At 33.6% G+C, this 18783-nt stretch overlaps 1 protein-coding gene across 3 annotated transcripts in view; it reads left to right on the forward strand.

Annotated features, from left to right (window-relative positions):
- Nucleotides 1–17904, forward strand: part of SLC16A7 (solute carrier family 16 member 7) — a 183877-nt gene extending 165973 nt beyond the window's left edge. For all 3 annotated transcript variants that reach the window (XM_008003863.3, XM_073020905.1, XM_008003865.3), the window contains 3 exons: nt 211–354; nt 3710–4528; nt 8486–17904. In XM_008003863.3, coding sequence (XP_008002054.1) covers nt 211–354; nt 3710–4528; nt 8486–8742 — 1220 coding nt within the window. In that variant the 3' untranslated portion in view covers nt 8743–17904. The remainder of the gene's footprint in view (nt 1–210; nt 355–3709; nt 4529–8485) is intronic.
- Nucleotides 17905–18783: the final 879 nt, after the last annotated feature.

Consider the following 18783-nt stretch of genomic DNA (forward strand, 5'->3'; position numbering starts at 1 on the left):
CATGTGCTTTTATACATAAGACTGAAAATAATCTCTCAAACTGATCATTTGTGAAGTATTGGAAAGTTCTCATTATATTTCATGTGAACTAATATTTCTCCTCTGACCATTAAAATGTGCTTTCTTGCCTTTCCAAATGATTGGATGTTAAAGATAAACAAATAAATGACAATAGCAACTGAGTATTTCTTTATCTCCTCTCTGCTCTAGGTCCTATAAGTAGTGTTTTGGTGAATAAATATGGCAGCCGGCCGGTGGTGATAGCAGGAGGCTTATTATGCTGTCTTGGAATGGTGTTGGCCTCCTTCAGTAGCAGCGTGATCGAGCTGTACCTCACTGTGGGATTCATTACAGGTAAGTCGTTTAGCCTTCAGTTTATTCTTAACTCTTCTGTTGTTTTCAAAACTCTATGAGAAGAATGAACAATAGAAAATTCTTGTTTTCTTTGAATTTACTTTTTTTAAACAAGGCATCTAGTATTTTAAAGTATTTCCATCTAGTACATTGAAATTCAAGCTATATAATGGCCAAACATTTCATTTTTAAAAAAATTTTTAAAAAGTTATCAGACAAGTTACATATTATCACATAAATTTAAAATAAAACAGCTGTAGTTTTTTTTTTTTTTTTTTTTTTTGCTTTTTGGCTTTTTACTTTTCAGCTAATGGAGATGGTGTTGTTGGACATAGACTTTCTGATGTAAATAAATACCTTAATTATTATAAAACTCATTTTCATGAGTTATTTCCATTTGCAGTATCTATCTGACTTTCCACTCGTAATATGTTAAAATGATGCCAGAGAGATATTTTCTGGATGCACTGATTTAGCTTCAACAATAAAATTATTGTTGCTTGTTCCGATTAGTGGTAGAGCTCATTGACTCTGTTCCTTCTTTTTCTTACTGAAATAATCCTGTTTAAAAGCTTGGTGAGCCACATTTTCTTCTAACACAAATATTAAAAATGACCTACTGTCACTTGATTATAGTTGTTTCTCATGCACATATCTATTGACTCAAACTGACAACAATATGTACACTTCAAAAATCACTATTTTTTATTAGTCTAAATAAAAAATTGCATTACAAATTTATATTCAACATATTAGGAAAAATTGGACTTCAATATATAAAGAGATGGAATCTTTCCTTTCTGCCCAGAGATAAAAAGGCAAACATATTTACACTTGTGTAATCTTACACTCATGTATCATTTGATGAAAAAAATGTAGTGAGGCTTACAGTAATAGTGATGTTAAAATCTTTCTCTTTACAATCTATCCACATCCCTCTCTTTTTTTGGTATAACAAAATGCATTTAATATTATAAATGAAAATCATCTTATATCTAAGCATTGTCATAGCGAAGAGAGTGCCTTTTCTTTTGTGTAGAGAAATTGACCACTGCATTTGACTGTAGAAGTCGGGATGGGCCTACAAGTAGGGAAAAGATGATTTTGTTATTTCCTGCACTGCAGATATAAATGGCATTATTGGTGTTCCAACTTACAATTGTATTCTTTGCGTCTCAAATACTTTGATGCCCCCAAAGTTAATTATTAAGTCCATCTATGAGGGATTTACTTTAAATCATTATCAGCAAATACTTTGACTTCAGTTTCCAAAAGTAGACAGATCTAGCATTTAAACTTGACTTGACACATATTATCTGTGTGATCATGGGTACGTTAACCTCCTTATACCTAAGTTTCTTTGTCTATAAAATTAGATAAATAATAGGTCTTTTTAAAGGAGTTATTAGAATGATTAATGTAAAAAATGAATACATAGTACTTTACAGAGTACCCAAAATTTTGCTGTTCATAAATAAATGTTTGCAAATAATCACAATGCCATTTATTTAACATCTTACAGTTCTAGAACTTACTTTATTTTGGCAAAATCTTTTTGTGTTGTTAGGTGAAGTCAAGGTGAGGAAGTCTAAGTGTTTTGCCCAGTAATATAAAATAGGTACTTTTTTGGAGCAGATCAGTTCTACTTATTTCAGGTCTATGTTCATTTTACCATGCCAGAATGAGAAAGAGATGGCAACTATTTCCAAATGAAAATATAACATTTGAAGGCAAAAGTTCCAGGTGACAGAATGGGGAAAATGATATAAGATAAAAAATAACTTAAGCTCTGAACCATAATACCTGGATTTTAGTTTGGGTTCTTCCACTTACAAGCTACTTGACCACAGGCTGGTCAGTTTTGTTATTTATAAATTGGATTTAATTACACTCATTCTGCATTTCTCACAGGTATGGCTGAGGTATAGTGTTAGAGAACATGCTATTCTGTTACTCGCCAAAGCATGTTCTTCTTCCTTCTTGTCAGCTTTTAGGGGTCCTCTTACTTATAGAAAATGTCTGTATTAAAGGGTTGGAGTATTGTACACAGACCTGTGTATTTCACAACTGGAATACTTAACCACTTTACAGAACTGTTTCAATTTAGGTAAATTTGTAAATATAGAAGAACTCTTACCTCTCTAGCCCCTAAAATAAATATAGAGTAATGCCCAGTTTAAAGAAAAACAACAGATAGTTATATAAGTCAATTTTATGTAAATCAATGTACTTTTTTTTTTTTTTTTTTTCTTTTGAGACAGTCTTGCTCTGTTGCCAGACTGAAGTACAGTGGTGTGATCTCGGCTCACTGCAATCTCTGCCTCCTCAGTTCAAGCAATTCTCTTGCCTCAGCCTCCCGAGTAGCTGGGATTACAGGCACCTGCCACCATGTCTAGCTAATTTTTGTATTTTTAGTAGAGACAAGGTTTCACCATGTTGGCCAGGATGGTCTCAATCTCCTGACATCGTGATCCATCTGCCCCAGCCTCCCAAAGTGCTGGGATTACAGGCGTGAGCCACCGCACCCGGCCTCAATCAATGTACTTTTTAAAGGACCTTATTTATTACAATCGCTCAGTAGTAATTTAGTGAGCTACAAGAGGTAATTAATTTTCCAAAGGTGACACTCAACACTGCCAAGGAGCTCCCTAGACAGTGGGGACTTTGGCTCATATAAACAATCAGCATTAATCCCTGAATTAAAAACTACGTTTCAAGCAAAAAATTCCTTTTTAGTTAGCACACATGTGCATCTCTATACATTAAATGTGGAATGTGAAGGATGTAGAGCATGAAATTAATGGCATACATTCATTACTCTTTTTGTTATTTGCATGGTGTTGAAACAAATGTTTGTGGGGAGACATAAGATTGTTACAAATTACGACCTTTTTAGTTTGTTTATAATTCTTCAACGCCAAAAGGAAAGTATTCACACCTTTATATTGCCCTCTTGCTCACAAGGAAGAAATCTTCACAAGGAAGAAATCTATTCCATATATGTGTATATAAGTATATGTCAAGAGGAAAGGATCTGTGTAATTAAATGATTTTCACTGAGAACTAATAATTTTGTCCTAGTTTCAACCTATTGTATGACTGTTGATACATCAGTAGAAATTCTTAGTTTTATTTTTGTGCTTTAAAAGGAATATGAAACTGTCATTTCAAGTGTTTGGTTATGAAAACCTTTTTATTTTTGTTCAATGACATTTATAATAATCAAAATGTACTATCTCATATTGCATTTTTAATTCTGCCTTTCCCACTTGAATGTACATTTTGAGGAGTAATTTCTTTTGCGAGTGCCATAATATGTTTGTGTTTTCCCCCACTTTTGTTTTGTTCTTTTTAGGTTTAGGGTTAGCCTTCAACCTGCAACCCGCCTTAACAATAATTGGCAAATACTTCTATAGGAAGCGACCCATGGCAAATGGATTGGCCATGGCAGGAAGTCCTGTTTTCTTAAGTTCATTGGCTCCTTTCAATCAGTACCTTTTTAATACTTTTGGCTGGAAAGGAAGTTTCCTGATTTTGGGAAGTCTACTTTTGAATGCCTGTGTGGCTGGGTCCCTCATGAGACCCCTTGGACCCAGTCAAACCACTTCTAAGTCTAAAAATAAGACTGTCACATCAGAAGACGATTCAGGCCAGAAGAAAATCAAACCGAAGAAATCAACTTGGGAAAAAGTTAATAAGTATTTAGATTTCTCCCTTTTTAAGCATAGAGGATTTCTGATATATCTGTCTGGAAATGTCATTATGTTCCTAGGTTTTTTTGCCCCTATTATATTCTTGGCTCCATATGCTAAAGACCAGGGAATTGATGAGTACTCGGCAGCTTTTCTGCTATCTATTATGGCTTTCGTTGATATGTTTGCTAGGCCTTCTGTAGGATTAATTGCAAACTCCAAACATATTCGACCTCGAATTCAGTACTTCTTTAGTTTTGCAATCATGTTCAATGGAGTGTGTCATCTCTTGTGCCCGCTGGCACAGGACTACACAAGCCTGGTATTATATGCTATATTTTTTGGCCTTGGATTTGGGAGTGTTAGCAGTGTTCTCTTTGAAACTCTCATGGACCTCGTGGGTGCACCAAGATTTTCCAGTGCCGTCGGACTTGTCACAATTGTGGAGTGTGGCCCAGTTCTTCTTGGCCCTCCTCTTGCTGGTAAGAACATTTTTCATCAAGAAAAATATAAAGCATAAAATTAATAACCATTAACTGAGACTTTATTTACAGATTTTTTTTTTTTTTTTCTCGAGACGGAGTCTCGCTCTGTTGCCCGAGCTGGAGTACAGTGGCGCGATCTAGGTTCACTGCAAGCTCCGTCTTCCAGGTTCCCGCCATTCTCCTGCCTCACCCTCCCAAGTAGCTGGGACTACAGGCGTCCGCCACCACGCCCAGTTAATTTTTTTTTTTTGTATTTTTAGTAGAGATGGGGTTTCACCATGTTAGCCAGGATGGTCTCGATCTCCTGACCTCGTGATCCGCCCACCTCGGCCTCCCAAAGTGCTGGGATTACAGGCTTGAGCCACCGCGCCTGGCTATATACAGATTTTTAAATGTGTTTTATAATACTGATAGCCTGAAGGAATATGGTCAGGTTAATTTCAGGTTTTCCTATAAACTTTAAAATTTCATAGTCAATTTTAGACCTAAATTTGTTTCAGAACCTGGACCTATGAACTTAAGAACTTACGTTAGACTGATAATTAGCATCATAATCTTCAGGATTTTTATCTACTTCAGTTGTTTTGGTCTCTTAAAAATATATCAGGAAAAAATGCTATTTTATCTTTATCATTGGTGAACAGATTTCTCAACTGTTTATATTGAAATGAGCCAAAAATGTAAAATATTCTCTCAAAAGGTCAGAATCTATTTTTTTTTTTTTTTTTTTTTTTTTTTTTTTTTTTTTTTTTTTTTTTTTTTTTTGAGAGGGAGTCTCGCGCTGTCGCCCAGGCTGGAGTGCAGTGGCCGGATCTCAGCTCACTGCAAGCTCCGCCTCCCGGGTTTGCGCCATTCTCCTGCCTCAGCCTCCCGAGTAGCTGGGACTACAGGCGCCCGCCACGTCGCCCGGCTAGTTTTTTGTATTTTTTTTGTAGAGACGGGGTTTCACCGTATTAGCCAGGATGGTCTTGATTTCCTGACCTCGTGATCCGCCCGTCTCGGCCTCCCAGAGTGCTGGGATTACAGGCTTGAGCCACCGCGCCCGGCCCAGAATCTATTTTTTAATAGAGTACATTAGATATATTAATTTGAAATTTGTTACATGCTGAGAAAATACATTTATAATATCACTGATAGGAATATATTCATGTATATATTACATATAGAGAAAGACAGGGATGACTGAAAATTTATTCACAGGTTTTTTGGGTGCCACTTATGTTCCATGTTTATAAATTGGAAAGATTACCTTCGGATTTTAAAATCTGAAATATTTTCAAAGATGCCAACAAAAGTGTCTATGCTAAATTATTCAGTAAAAAGATGCAGTACATGTTTAGGGCATGACCAAAGAGTACCCTCACAAATTGAGAAGCTGGTCTGATATTTGAGAGAGAGAGAGAGAGAAATAGATAAAATAGTCATCACGGAAGCATTAGAGTTTTGTTAGAATTGCTTGTGGTTATTTTATAGTTTCCTTCTGAATTACAGTGGTGAATGCTTTAAGGAGTAAATTATGCCCTCTGAACTTATGGTTTAAAGACATGTATAAGAGCATTTTGAAGTTAAAACTTCGTTTCATCTTAGACTTTAAATGTTATAAATATTACGTTCTGTTTGTGCACCAGCCTTTGCCAGCAACCACTGTATATTGTTTTGGTTAATACTCGACTTAAGTATTCACTTAGACTCTTGGCCTGCTCTCTCATGGTCAGAGTCACTGCCAGGCTAAATGTAAATTTTTCCATTATTTAGTCAGTTTTTAAACTGTTTTCTACATGACATCAAGGAACCATTCTGAAAGTGTAAAAATTCATGTTTAATTTGTTAATTTTAATGACATCATTGACTTTTTGATGGTAGTTGGCATATCTCTCAATATAAATATACCATGACATCAAAACAATTGTCAATAAAGAGTGAAAGCCAGTAGGTCTTCTTATTTATCAGGCAGTTGATTTTGTTACATAAGATAAGCACGATTGGTCCTTCTTTTCATACAGTATTAGTTTGATCAAATGAGTTTTAGAGCCTATTCATTATCCACACAATTCTTAGTGTTAACAGAGAAGTCACCATGCATGAGGGGATGAAAAAAGAATCAAGTCCAAATACATTGTGGGGATAGACTCTAAGAATTAAAATAAAGGAATCTTACGTGGCCACTCCCACCTGAGCAGATAATGTGCGTTAATATTTTTAAAAAAACAGTTTCAATATTTTTGAATGCTTATTGCATTAACATTGCCAAACCATGTGCCACTGGTAGCAAATGGCAGTAATTGATTTTAGACCTATTGTTGGAACTCTCAGACTGTAGCCATTATATATCCATTTTTTCATTCCATATCTGCCATCTGCTACCCTTAATATTTCTTGACTTTTAGATTGACTTCCCCTCTATAGTATTTGATTATTGCTAGAACTGCCTGGCCCATAGTAGGCACTGAGTTAATATTTTTGAATGATTGAATATTATTGCTGTTATTTCTGACATAGTTGCAGCATAGCAATGAAAAGTAGGGAGTGTGTGGTTTCTATTTCGTATTTGTTTTTTTCAGACTGTACTTTCACTGCTCCTCTCAGAAAGAATTGAAGCTTTAGTTCTGGAAAGCATATCTGGTTTCTTGATGACGCTAAAAAATTCTTAAAACATTTAGAAAGTATGCTGATGTGACAGCCCAAAGTGGTATTCACTCTGATGGGCCATGGATCTAATGCTTTTATATTTAGAAGTATAACAATCATTGTAGAAATAGAAATATTTGACTCAAGTTAGGAAGGAAAATTAAAATTATGCAATTTTTGTTATGTTTATGAATGTATCATGCTTACTTAAAACCATTCTACCATCTACCTGATTAAAACAGAAAATTTTGTTCAAATAGGTACTATATTGCAAGTAGCCAAATTTAATGTTGAGCCACCGACTAGATTCTAGGGAGAATGTTATGGATTCTGACTAAACAGACTGGTTTGAAAGTTGTATATCAGAGTCACTTGGAATGCATATGCTCATTTATATAGATTTGTATACACTAAATTTTGCTGTTAATAATTACTAAGAATTAGATGCCTGCATAAGCAAGAGATAAAACTAAATATAAGCTGACAAAATTTTAAAAGTCAGTAAACGTCTAGATTAAATGGCACCAGGTTAGATTTTAAATGGTCTCAATAATCAAATGGAACAAGTAGTTTTTTACTGATTAGTTTGCCCTTAATAATTTAGACTCAGATAAAGTAAGAAACTGGGATTAGCTCAAATAGTGTTACACTTAACCGACAGGTTAGGTGAAGCCATTCTGCAGAGTAGTTAAGAATGTCCAGACAGACTTCAATTAAGAGTCTAGATTCTACCACTAACGAGCTACATAACCATGCCCAGATTACTTCACAGTACTCCTTGTAAGGATTGAGTGAGATATTACAGATAAAATTCTTAGGCTAGTATGGGGCATAGAGAAAGCACTTAGTAAATATTAGACACTGTTAGGAACCATGTAAAAGTCTTTAGGTTTCTCCTAAAGAAAGTAATTTTTCTCTATTGAAGAGAAAAGGAAGCATGGAAAAGGTGAAGCAATCCTAACATGTGTACTGTAAATAGAGATATCTGTATTTACATGTATAGATATAAAAATATACCTCACTCTTGTATGTATTAATATATACCTAACAAAAAATATATACCTAACTTGTCTTGTTTGTATATCTTAGTGGGAGAAATAATTTTTAGTAAATTTAATATACTGGTAATATAATACTGTGAGTGTCTCTGCATACCTTTACTAAGTGTATATAGAAGTCATAATCTAGATTTTTTTATTTTTACAGTCTTATTTGATATTAATTTAAATAAGAGGAATATATTTTGAAGAATAATTTATTTGAAATTTTTATCATTATATGACTGTTTTATGATGCCAACTTAAAAAGATGCTCTTTGTCTTCTAGGTAAATTGGTGGATATAACTGGAGATTATAAATACATGTACATGGCCTGTGGGGCTATTGTGGTAGCAGCAAGCGTGTGGCTGCTCATTGGCAATGCCATCAACTATAGATTGCTTGCAAAGGAAAGGAAGGAGCAAAGTGCAAGAAAGACGACCAGAGAATCGGAACGCTTGAGCAAATCTAAACATTCGGAAGATGTTAATGTCAAAGTTTCAAATCCACCGAGTGTAACCTCAGAAAGAGAAACTAATATTTAACAAGAATCACATCTCTGATTTCAGTGTTTATTGCTTTCCCTAGCAGTTTGTGTTTCATTTTGTTTTTTTAAAGTATTGGAAAAGTTTTTAACTGAAATGAGGAGTCACAATTAAGGATGGAGATGATATTTTCCTCAATGGCAAATTTTAAATTAGTTTTAAAACTTATTTGGGTAAATTTTGAGATTATGCATAGAAAGAATCCATGCTACAGGTTTATTTCCATAACTGACTCTGGATGTGGTGGTGAAAATACTAATTTTAAAGTCTCCCAGTGACTTTCGGTCTTGGTTATGTGGAAAGTTCTGAATTTCAAACCCCTGGTTTAAGTAGGTAGAAGGAGGATGCCTAATCCTACAAAGTGATCCTTAATACATTTCATTTTTTTGCTTGATATTAATGTATGAGATAGAGATGGAGAGACAATTAATTATCTCCTCTTACACACAAACACACATACTCCCACATGCTTACCCACATGTACACAGAGTGTCTGGAGAATAAAAAACAAATTAAAAAGAAGTGATAATTTATTTTTAAGGTAAAAAAATCCATGAAGACAAAAGAAACATATGTCTGTGTGCTACTTTACAATGTTAGTTTTAAAGATAAGCACATGGGTAAAAATGAGGGTGATCCTTATTCAAAAATATATCTGACTGCTATAAAAGTATTTGCATATGTAAATTTGACAAAGAAAAGAAAATCAATGTAAAACCATTAAATCTGAGCACTGTTAGACTTGATTAATCCATGAGCATGATTTTTTTTTGAGTAGGAGGCATTAGTACCTGGTGCTAGACAATAAAACCCTCAAATAATTTTTAGAATTCTTACCTAACATGTAAAAGTCTGCACGATCTTAACAATGAGCCACATCCATTGATTTTACAAGGATTTTAGTTCGTAATCCAGAAAGTAATAATCAGGAATTTTATTTTAAACAGGCCTCAATCCAGATTCGCTGTTATACTGAAATATCAAAGTAAAATCCTAGTTGGCAGGATTGTAAGTAGACCGAATTCTAATTTTTCCCAACACATAGTAGTAATTGGAGGTTAGTGTTATGAATACTTCATCTGACTACAACTAAGAGTGAGAGGTGGTTTTAATGAACTCTCTAAGCTGTCTCAGCTCCCTCCCTTCCACAAAATGCAACAGTAAAAGCAAACCACAAACAGGCCTTGTGCTCAACCACTGGAAATGTCTCCTAGGATAAGAATGGCAGTACTTCCTGCTGCCTTTGGACATAACTAAGCCAGGAAACGTAAAAAGCCTTCTAGAAAGAGAGGCACTGTATGACTTGCAATTGTATGTATAGTTTATAACCTGATAGCAAAAAGCTTGAAATATTGCAGCCCAGGTTAATTCAGCACTTTCCCATTTTCATAACTATGTGAAAACATCTGGGAACCTGAATCACTCCTGAATACAGAGGCATATTCTTTTTAAACTATAAATACCATTTTGAGTGAGAAAGTACTTTTAAACAGAAAGAAATTGTACAGTATGACTAAAGCTATAAATATATTTGCATCTATAAATCTGAAGTTTAACATTATGATTAATTTAAAAAGTATTTAGTGCTTGACTATTAAAGCAGTGTCATGTCACTCCTAAGATGTCAAAGCAAATTAGGCATTGATTTTTTTTTATTGTAATAAAGGCAGGTGCTATTTTTTTTCTGGTAAGATTGCACCTGGATACCAGGCTTTTGTAATAGTTAACATTAAAGATTTGATTCATAAAGTTAATTCACTGCTTAAGCATGTGGCTCATATTTAGGAAGCTATATACATATATTCAGATTTTCATTTAACATTTGCTCTTTTGCATATGAAGAGATACTTGTATTTTTCAAATGTTAAGTAAAACAAGATGTGCCAATATCATAGGTAAATAAAGTAGGAAAAAATGTGGGACTTTACGGCTGTTTTTAATTTAGTTTCACCCAATCTTGATTCTTGAATTAGCTATGTTTATATTTTTAGTTCTTTTTTATTCAACTCGGATTTGTCAAGAAGTGTAACCCCTAAATTGTGTAGTACCTCTCCAATCATAAATTTCCAAACAAACAAAAAAAATTCTATTTCCCAAAAAGTGTCTTGAATTCTCTGAAAAGGTACATTAAACTAATATGAATATCATGTTCCAGGGGGAAATAAATGGCAAAGTAATAATCATGAGGTTTTAGGTCAAAGGCTATATTATATATTTTTTATTACCTTCTAGTAGAGACGTTCTGCTGGGTGCATTTCAGTGGCCTTCTCCAGGGAGGTTTATTTACTTACTGATCAGTTTCTCATCACGTCAAAACCAATTCACATTTGTCTGGCTGCTCTTTGGTTGTCTTCATTCGTTATTTCTTTTCTTTTCCTTTTTTTTTTTTTTTTTTTTGAGACAGAGTCTAGCTCTGTCTCCCAGGCTGAAGTGCAGTGGCCGGATCTCAGCTCACTGCAAGCTCCGCCTCCCGGGTTCACGCCATTCTCTTGCCTCAGCCTCCTGAGTAGCCAGGACTACAGGCGCCTGCCACCTCGCCCGGCTAATTTTTTGTATTTTATTAGTAGAGACGGGGTTTCACCATGTTAGCCAGGATGGTCTCGATCTCCTGACCTCGTGATCCGCCCGTCTTGGCCTCCCAAAGTGCTGGGATTACAGGCTTGAGCCACCGCGCCCAGCCTTCATTCGTTATTTCTAACGCTGATTGTATTAAATTGTTAGAAAAGAAAGTAAAAATTGCACATACAACGCACATGATTTGTACAGTCACACCTGGCCGTAGCACTGCACAGAGTTACAAATATGCACACATGTTAACTGCCATGCATAAATATTGACAGTTAAACCAGAACACACATGAAACAGTGACATACATACCTAGAGGATTCAGAATTGTTCCAGGGTAATATAAATTATTCCACTTGTTCACGCTCCCCACCCTCTTGAACTTGTTTGAAGATTTGCTGCTTTAGCAGAATCTTTTCAAGATTGAGAAAAGAGTATCAACCTAGGATTTTCATTATTAGTCACATAAATGGAGGAGGAGATATATTTGGCTTCCGCCTCTGCAACAATTAATGCTGAACATATTTCTTCCTCTGGGGAACAATAAGTTTTAAACATTTGAGATATCATGAAGCAAAGTCAGTGTATACCACTACAATCCCCACTAATCTGTATTCCCTCATTATGAAATTGTACAGAAGGAAAGGTATCATTAATCAAGGTATCAAAATAATTCATGGCTACTTTAAGAATTTTTTCATTTGTGTTAATGGAGCCCCCCATATTTTTCACTACTTAACCTTAAATAGGCCATCACTAATTTATGAATAGAACATTGGGTTTGCACTTTTCCTGACCTATCCTCACCTCCTTTCCTAATCATTTTTTGCATTCACCTAGCATACCTTAGGAGACAACAGATCAGGTTTTAGTGTATTTCACATTGGAAGACATGGTGTTTTCTCAGTATAAATCTACATAACTCATAAATATCACTTTTTTGGTACCAAATTTCAACACCTTAGCTCATGGACTTATTGGTCTCAGCCTAATACTAAGAAATAGGTAAAATAATTTGATTTGTTATGTTGGAATATGCACTTTAAAAAATCTAGATAATTTTTACTCATTTTTTTCTGGCTGTACAACATGACAATCAAGAATATAGAAAAGACTAAAAGATATCTGATATAAATGTAAGTTTTTATGTAGATGATATAAATATGAAGAGATATTCTTGATCAGTTAGTTGAAACTTATTTTTTATCTAAAACACCTTTAAAAAATCCCTTTTATACGTAGAATGTTGAAGACTTAATAAAACAAAATAAAAAATTATTATTTTTATGCTTAATAGGGAGATTGGATACATAGTGGAAAGGGAACTAATATTTATGAGTTATGCATTTTGCTTATGTAATGCCTTTCAATATTCAAACCAAAATCATGGCAGAATTATTACCATCTTGACATGACAGATGAATGAAAACCAAAAACAAAGAAGCTCAGCAAACTGCCCGAAGTTAAAAGGTGATATGAACCAAATTTAAAACTCAGGTTTACCTAAAACCCGAAAGATCCCCTAGAGTGTTCACTGCCATGCTGCCTACCGATAGAGGCCAGAGAAGCAAAGGAAGATAAAATATATGTACAAAAAAGATACATCCTATATAGTAAAATCCTATATAGTAAAACAATTAGGTTTAACTGTAACTTGTATTATGATTTATTTAGTGTTTATTAGAGAACTGCATTTGCTAGAACCTGAATATGCAATTTCTTTTTTTTTTTTAATTTCTTTTTTCTTTTTTTTTTTTTTCTTTTTTTCTGACATGGAGTCTCATTCTTGTCACCCAGGCTGGAGTGCAGTGGCACAATCTCAGCTCACCGCAACCTCTGCCTCCTGGGTTCAAGTAATGCTCCTGCCTCAGCCTCCCAAGTAGCTGGAATTACAGGCATGTGCCACCATGCCTGGTTAATTTTGTGGGGTTTTTTTGTTTTTGTTTTTTCTTAGTAGAGACGGGGTTTCTCCATGTTGATCAGGCTGGTCTCGAACTCCGACCTCAGGTGATTCGCTTGCCTCTGCCTCTCAAAGTGCTGGGATTACAAGTGTGAGCCACCACACCCAGCCTTGAATATGTAATTTCTAATTGCCTGCTTTTCTCCCCAATGCAAATTATCTCAAATAATGATAATTATTATGTATAGACATAATTGCTTTAATATGACTCTTTTTTTGTAAAAATAATAACATATTTGAGTCAGGCATAATACATTTTTTTCTGAGGTTGGAGTTATCAGGAAAATGTTATCGTTTATGAACAAATAATTCTCAGATTGGTTGCTACATATCATGATTCTAAAAGTACAATAATTAGCTGGATGTGGTGGTGTGCACCTATAGTCCCAGCTACTCAGGAGGCTGAGGTGAAAGGGTCATTTGAGCCCAGGAGGTTGAGGCTTCAGTGAGCTATAATGGTCCCACTTACACTCCAGCCTAGGCAACAGAGTGAGACTCTTGTCTCTATTAAAAAGAAAGAAAAAAGGAAAATGTACTTACTAGAAAACATTATATTTAGAATGTTAGTGATTATCCCATTTATAATATCCCTAGCTACCAAAAAAAAAACTGTAAGATACAAATGATTTGGTTTACCTATACAGTTACATATTAATTTTCATCATTTAATACAACTTACCCTACACTCTAGATTATTTTGCAAGTTTCACTGAACAACTTTGTTGTCTTTCGCCTCTTTATTTGTTCTATAGAGAAAACAAGTGTCATTGCTTCTGTCTTCTCCATCTAGACTTTTGCGGTCCTTAGACTGTAGTTCTCCTTACCTCTATTCAAATAGTGCACTTGCAAGGCGCTGCATTCTTTTCAAAGTCAATCATGATGCACATGTTTATAATGACGTACACATATAATTGAACATGATTTTAGAGTCTTCAAAAACTGGCACTATCATGAATGTTTTTAATTTTCTTAAAGTGCCTGACAACATTGAGTAACAAAGCTTACCATCACCACATTGCACCATTACGTATTATTCTGTAGTCTCCATCAATGCAGTGACATCACTGATACATCATACCAACAAGATTTCTAACCACAACCATTCAGAGCACCAATCAACATCTAAAGTATTGAGAATATAAGACTAATATAACAAACTTGACTTGACTCATCTCTCTTTAAAATTTTGATTTCTGCACAACCATATGCAGAGCTCATGCTTGAAAAGGCACTTAAAAGCTGAGAGACTCGATTATCAGTAATTATAATGCTTGCATAATCAAAATTATAAATTATCTTTGTTGATACAATTAAAAATGAGTGATTTTCTAAGCTTATGTCATTTTATTGTGGTTCTGATTTTCTCTTTCTTTCCTATCAGTTGTTTGTACACTGGAGATTTTAGCTCTTTACAGGGTGCTACAATCTGGTTTATTTTAGTCTTCTCTACTGCTTTTTCTTCACTTTAATTCATTTATGTCCAAATCATGAAAAAATTGCTGTAGTATTGAGAATGGTCATTTTAAAAGTCTCTACCTTAAGAAAAAAATTAATATTGCAAAATGAATTTTTGATATTACAGGAGCATATGGGAATTTAGATCAAATTACATCTCCCATCCTAATCTCCTGCTTCCTCATCATCTCCCCTTCTTTTCTTTATATAATTATTTTTTAAAATGTTTTACTTTCTATGTTTTCATAATATCTAGGTAAAACTTCTTTAGCATTTTTATTTAACTATGGACATGTTTAGTATGGAATTTTTTTCTTTGGTGTATTTATTTACACTTGTTTGCATGATCTACATGTTTTTCAGTCTTTGTAAATACTTGTCAATAAGGTGAGCAATATTCAGGGATATATCAGTAGGCAATTACTTAATGATCATAAATGTATTCACATTTTAGCAAATATTTTTCACATGATCAAACAGGATTTTTTGTTTCTTTGTTTTTAATTTAAATGTGGCAAAATAAGCTAGAGAATCTCTGTGTGAAAACACTGATACTGAACATTTTATTAAAATCGAATAAGTTGATAAAAACCTCCTCTATTCAGAAAAACAAAAGAATGGCGTTTTATCTCACAAAAATTTAGGATGGAAATTTTAAAACATTCTTTTGACTAAGACTTTGTTTTTTCAGTTTTTATATGCATCTAAAATAAGTTTTTTGAGTTAGATTCAGTTTATATAGCTTGCTCGTTAGAGTACACATTTTCTCATCCTCTGAATCTCAAGAGTACATATTTCTGACAATCTTTTCAGTGGCACAATGGATTTTATTTTTCTACCATCAACTTTCTATATCTAACTAAAGCATTAATATTTCTAGATTTAGTGAAATAGCACATATGAATTAAAATATTTATTTCTAAGCATTAGATCTAATTGTATTTTTGTTTTGATATATTTATGTCTCAGAAGATACATTTAATGAATTCATTTCATCCTCTCAACCCTCAGTTTTGTTAGGTATCCACATTGTTACCGTATAAAACTAGACTGGATTAAGGGTTTTGCCTAAACTTATACCAATACTCTGATAAATGCAGGGTTGGGGATAGAATTCAGGTCTTTTAATTTCTAACACACTTTTTTCTCTATTGAACTACAGAAGCCATAAGGTCATAATGATGACCTTTATAGAGTGAATAAAATATTTTCCTAGAAATACATATAAAAACCCTACTTGATAGTTTATATCCCAAATGAATATATTTTTCCAATCATGGTTTGCAAAATCATGTTTGCAAACTTACTTTGAAGACTATTTCCTGATTGCCATGACAGATAATTCTTGGCAAATCAGAGATAATATTTAGTGAGATTATTTTGCACAATATATGTTGTTATAGCAATATCAAAATCATTTAAACATACCAATATTGTGTTAATAGAAAACATGTCAATATCTCATTAATTCCTTTTTTAGTTTATGTTCATTTTTATTTTAGAAGCAGTGCTCATTTGTTTTCTCAAGTAGAACGCCAGAGCGCAGAACACACAGTACAAGTTTGTTAAATTCTTTAATTGTATGCAAGAAATTATTGCTGTAGCATAGTCTTGAGGAGAACACTTCTACAGTATTTCTTGATCTAAGAACCTGAAGATGTGTTAATGAAATTATTAGAATAAGGTCTATCTCAAATTTCTTATTTTGGTGAATTTTTTTTTTTCCACCTAATAACATTAAAATCCACAGCAGCTGTCTGGCAATAGTGTAACTAGAGTTTCTTTTATGTTAGAGATTCCATCTACCTCTACGTCTTATCTAGATAGATATAGTCTTTCTACATTTTCTTCTTTATTCCCTTGCAGAGAACAAACAAAAATCGCACCTAAATTAAAGATCCATGGTGAAGGGGTTGCTATTAGTTTTCCTGGTAAAACTGTAAAAAGAGTAATCTGCATTCAGTATTTGTTTGCCTAGTTCATCAAGATATTTACCCTAAAAACACACTTTAATAAAAATTTGGGTAAACTCATGTATCACAGTAAAATCTTTTATGAATTGGGTGGGCCCTAAAAACATCTGTAGTAAATGATGTGTTTGGTTAGATTCAGCCAAACTGACACCCGTATGCTAAAATAGCATTGTCATTCTGACAGGAGGCAGGCCTCAGTAGTTACAGTGAGTGCATTTACTAATATAAGGATCCTTCTTTATAGTGACAACAAAAATGAGATTGTAACTTAATCAAATATAAGTCAGATATAGTAATTCCCTATATTGCAGAAGAAAGAGCAGGGTCTTTTCAAGTGTTTGCTAAAACTGACTAAATTTGAAGCTTTTTATGTAAAAGCTCTCCCAGATATTTTAAACCAGTATGTTAATTATTTCCTAGAATGAATAATTCTACTTTTTTGATAGATTTTTGAAATCATTTTACTTACTACTTATATTCTTTGAACAAATATGTTTTTCTCATCTCAGTATTGAAACAAATATTTAAAATAAGATTGTTAGAATAAAAGTTATACATAGTAACTTGTTGCTAATAAGTAAGACATTCCTTGGCAACAGACATATCCAGCTAACTTTTGCAAGAATTTTTTAAGGGATTAGATTTAGGGGTTAATCTTTAGAATTATTTTTAAAGTATAAATTATATTTTAGGCTGTATTTTTGTGATTTTTCAGTGAAAAAAATAAAATGTAATTGTCTTGTTTATTCTATAGATATCTTGATGACCACTGAACAAATGATCATATTGCCACATGGTCTATCAACTATAGTTACTATGATAGTGAATTAAAGAGGATAGTTTTGCTTGATACCTAAGATGATCCAAACAGTTGTTTTTACATGACCTAAATCATGGCTGTATTATTTCATTTTTAAAGAAAATTAATGAAATATAAATAATACATTTAAATACCTGTCAAAGTTTTAAAATATAAGATAGAACCTTCTTTTTTTGCCTTCTTACACATGAATGTACTTAAAGTGATTGTTATGCGATCTTGGGATACTTATTTATTTTTGAAATTTTTGTATATATAGCAGTTCTGAACTTAGCAAATAATATGTGTAAAGGAATTAACCAAAAATGAAAGAACTGGCATTTTCATATGGATACGTATTTTGTTTAAACTAAATAAAATAACTTAGATTTATTTAAATCAGGAATATATTATGTTGTTGATCATTTTTAAAGTATATTTTGTTCAATTATTCCTACTTTGTTTTTCGGCACACTTATTTAAGTTCTTGCCTTTCAGGTATCAGTGTTACATGAACATAATGTTTTAGAAAAATCTCTGTTGTAGTTTGTAATTTTCACTGCATAACAAATTTGAAACTAAATGTTGAATTTCTCTGTGGGGGTACATATTTTGCCTACAGTTTCAAATGTATTTTCTTTTTTTTTTTCTTTTTTTTTTTTTTTTTTTGAGACTGAGTCTTGCTCTGTCGCCCAGGCTGGCTTTCAGTGGTGTGATCTCCGCTCACTGCAAGCTCTGCCTCCCGGGTTCACGCCATTCTCCTGCCTCAGCCTCCTGAGTAGCTGGGACTACAGGTGCCCGCCACCATGCCCAGCTAATTATTTTGTATTATTAATAGAGACAGGGTTTCACCATGTTAGCCAGGATGGTCTCGATCTCCTGACCTCATGATCCTCCTGCCGTGGCGTCCAAAAGTGCTGGGATTACAGGCGTGAGCCACTGCGCCCGGCCTCAAATATATTTTCAAATTCATCTCTTTCTTACTAGACTGTGAGATCCTTGTGGACAAGGATGTTATTTTAGTTATAATGACAACTTTAATATCTAGCAAAGTGCCAGGCGTAGAGTATTCCTTTATTGAAATGAATTGATAGATACCGATTATTAAAATGCTACTACAGTATTCTATGATGCAGGCTGAATGTATATTAAAGTAATTCTCTGGCTAATTTTAAAAGTAAGACATAGAAAACAAAACACCTGTAGCATTTTCTTTATTTAAAATTGAAACTCTGTTTTGAATCCTTTTTACATTGTCAGTCAAACATTCTATGCAAATATTGAAATAT

Source organism: Chlorocebus sabaeus, chromosome 11 (assembly GCF_047675955.1).
Source record: "Chlorocebus sabaeus isolate Y175 chromosome 11, mChlSab1.0.hap1, whole genome shotgun sequence".
Taxonomy (NCBI): Eukaryota; Metazoa; Chordata; class Mammalia; order Primates; family Cercopithecidae; genus Chlorocebus; species Chlorocebus sabaeus.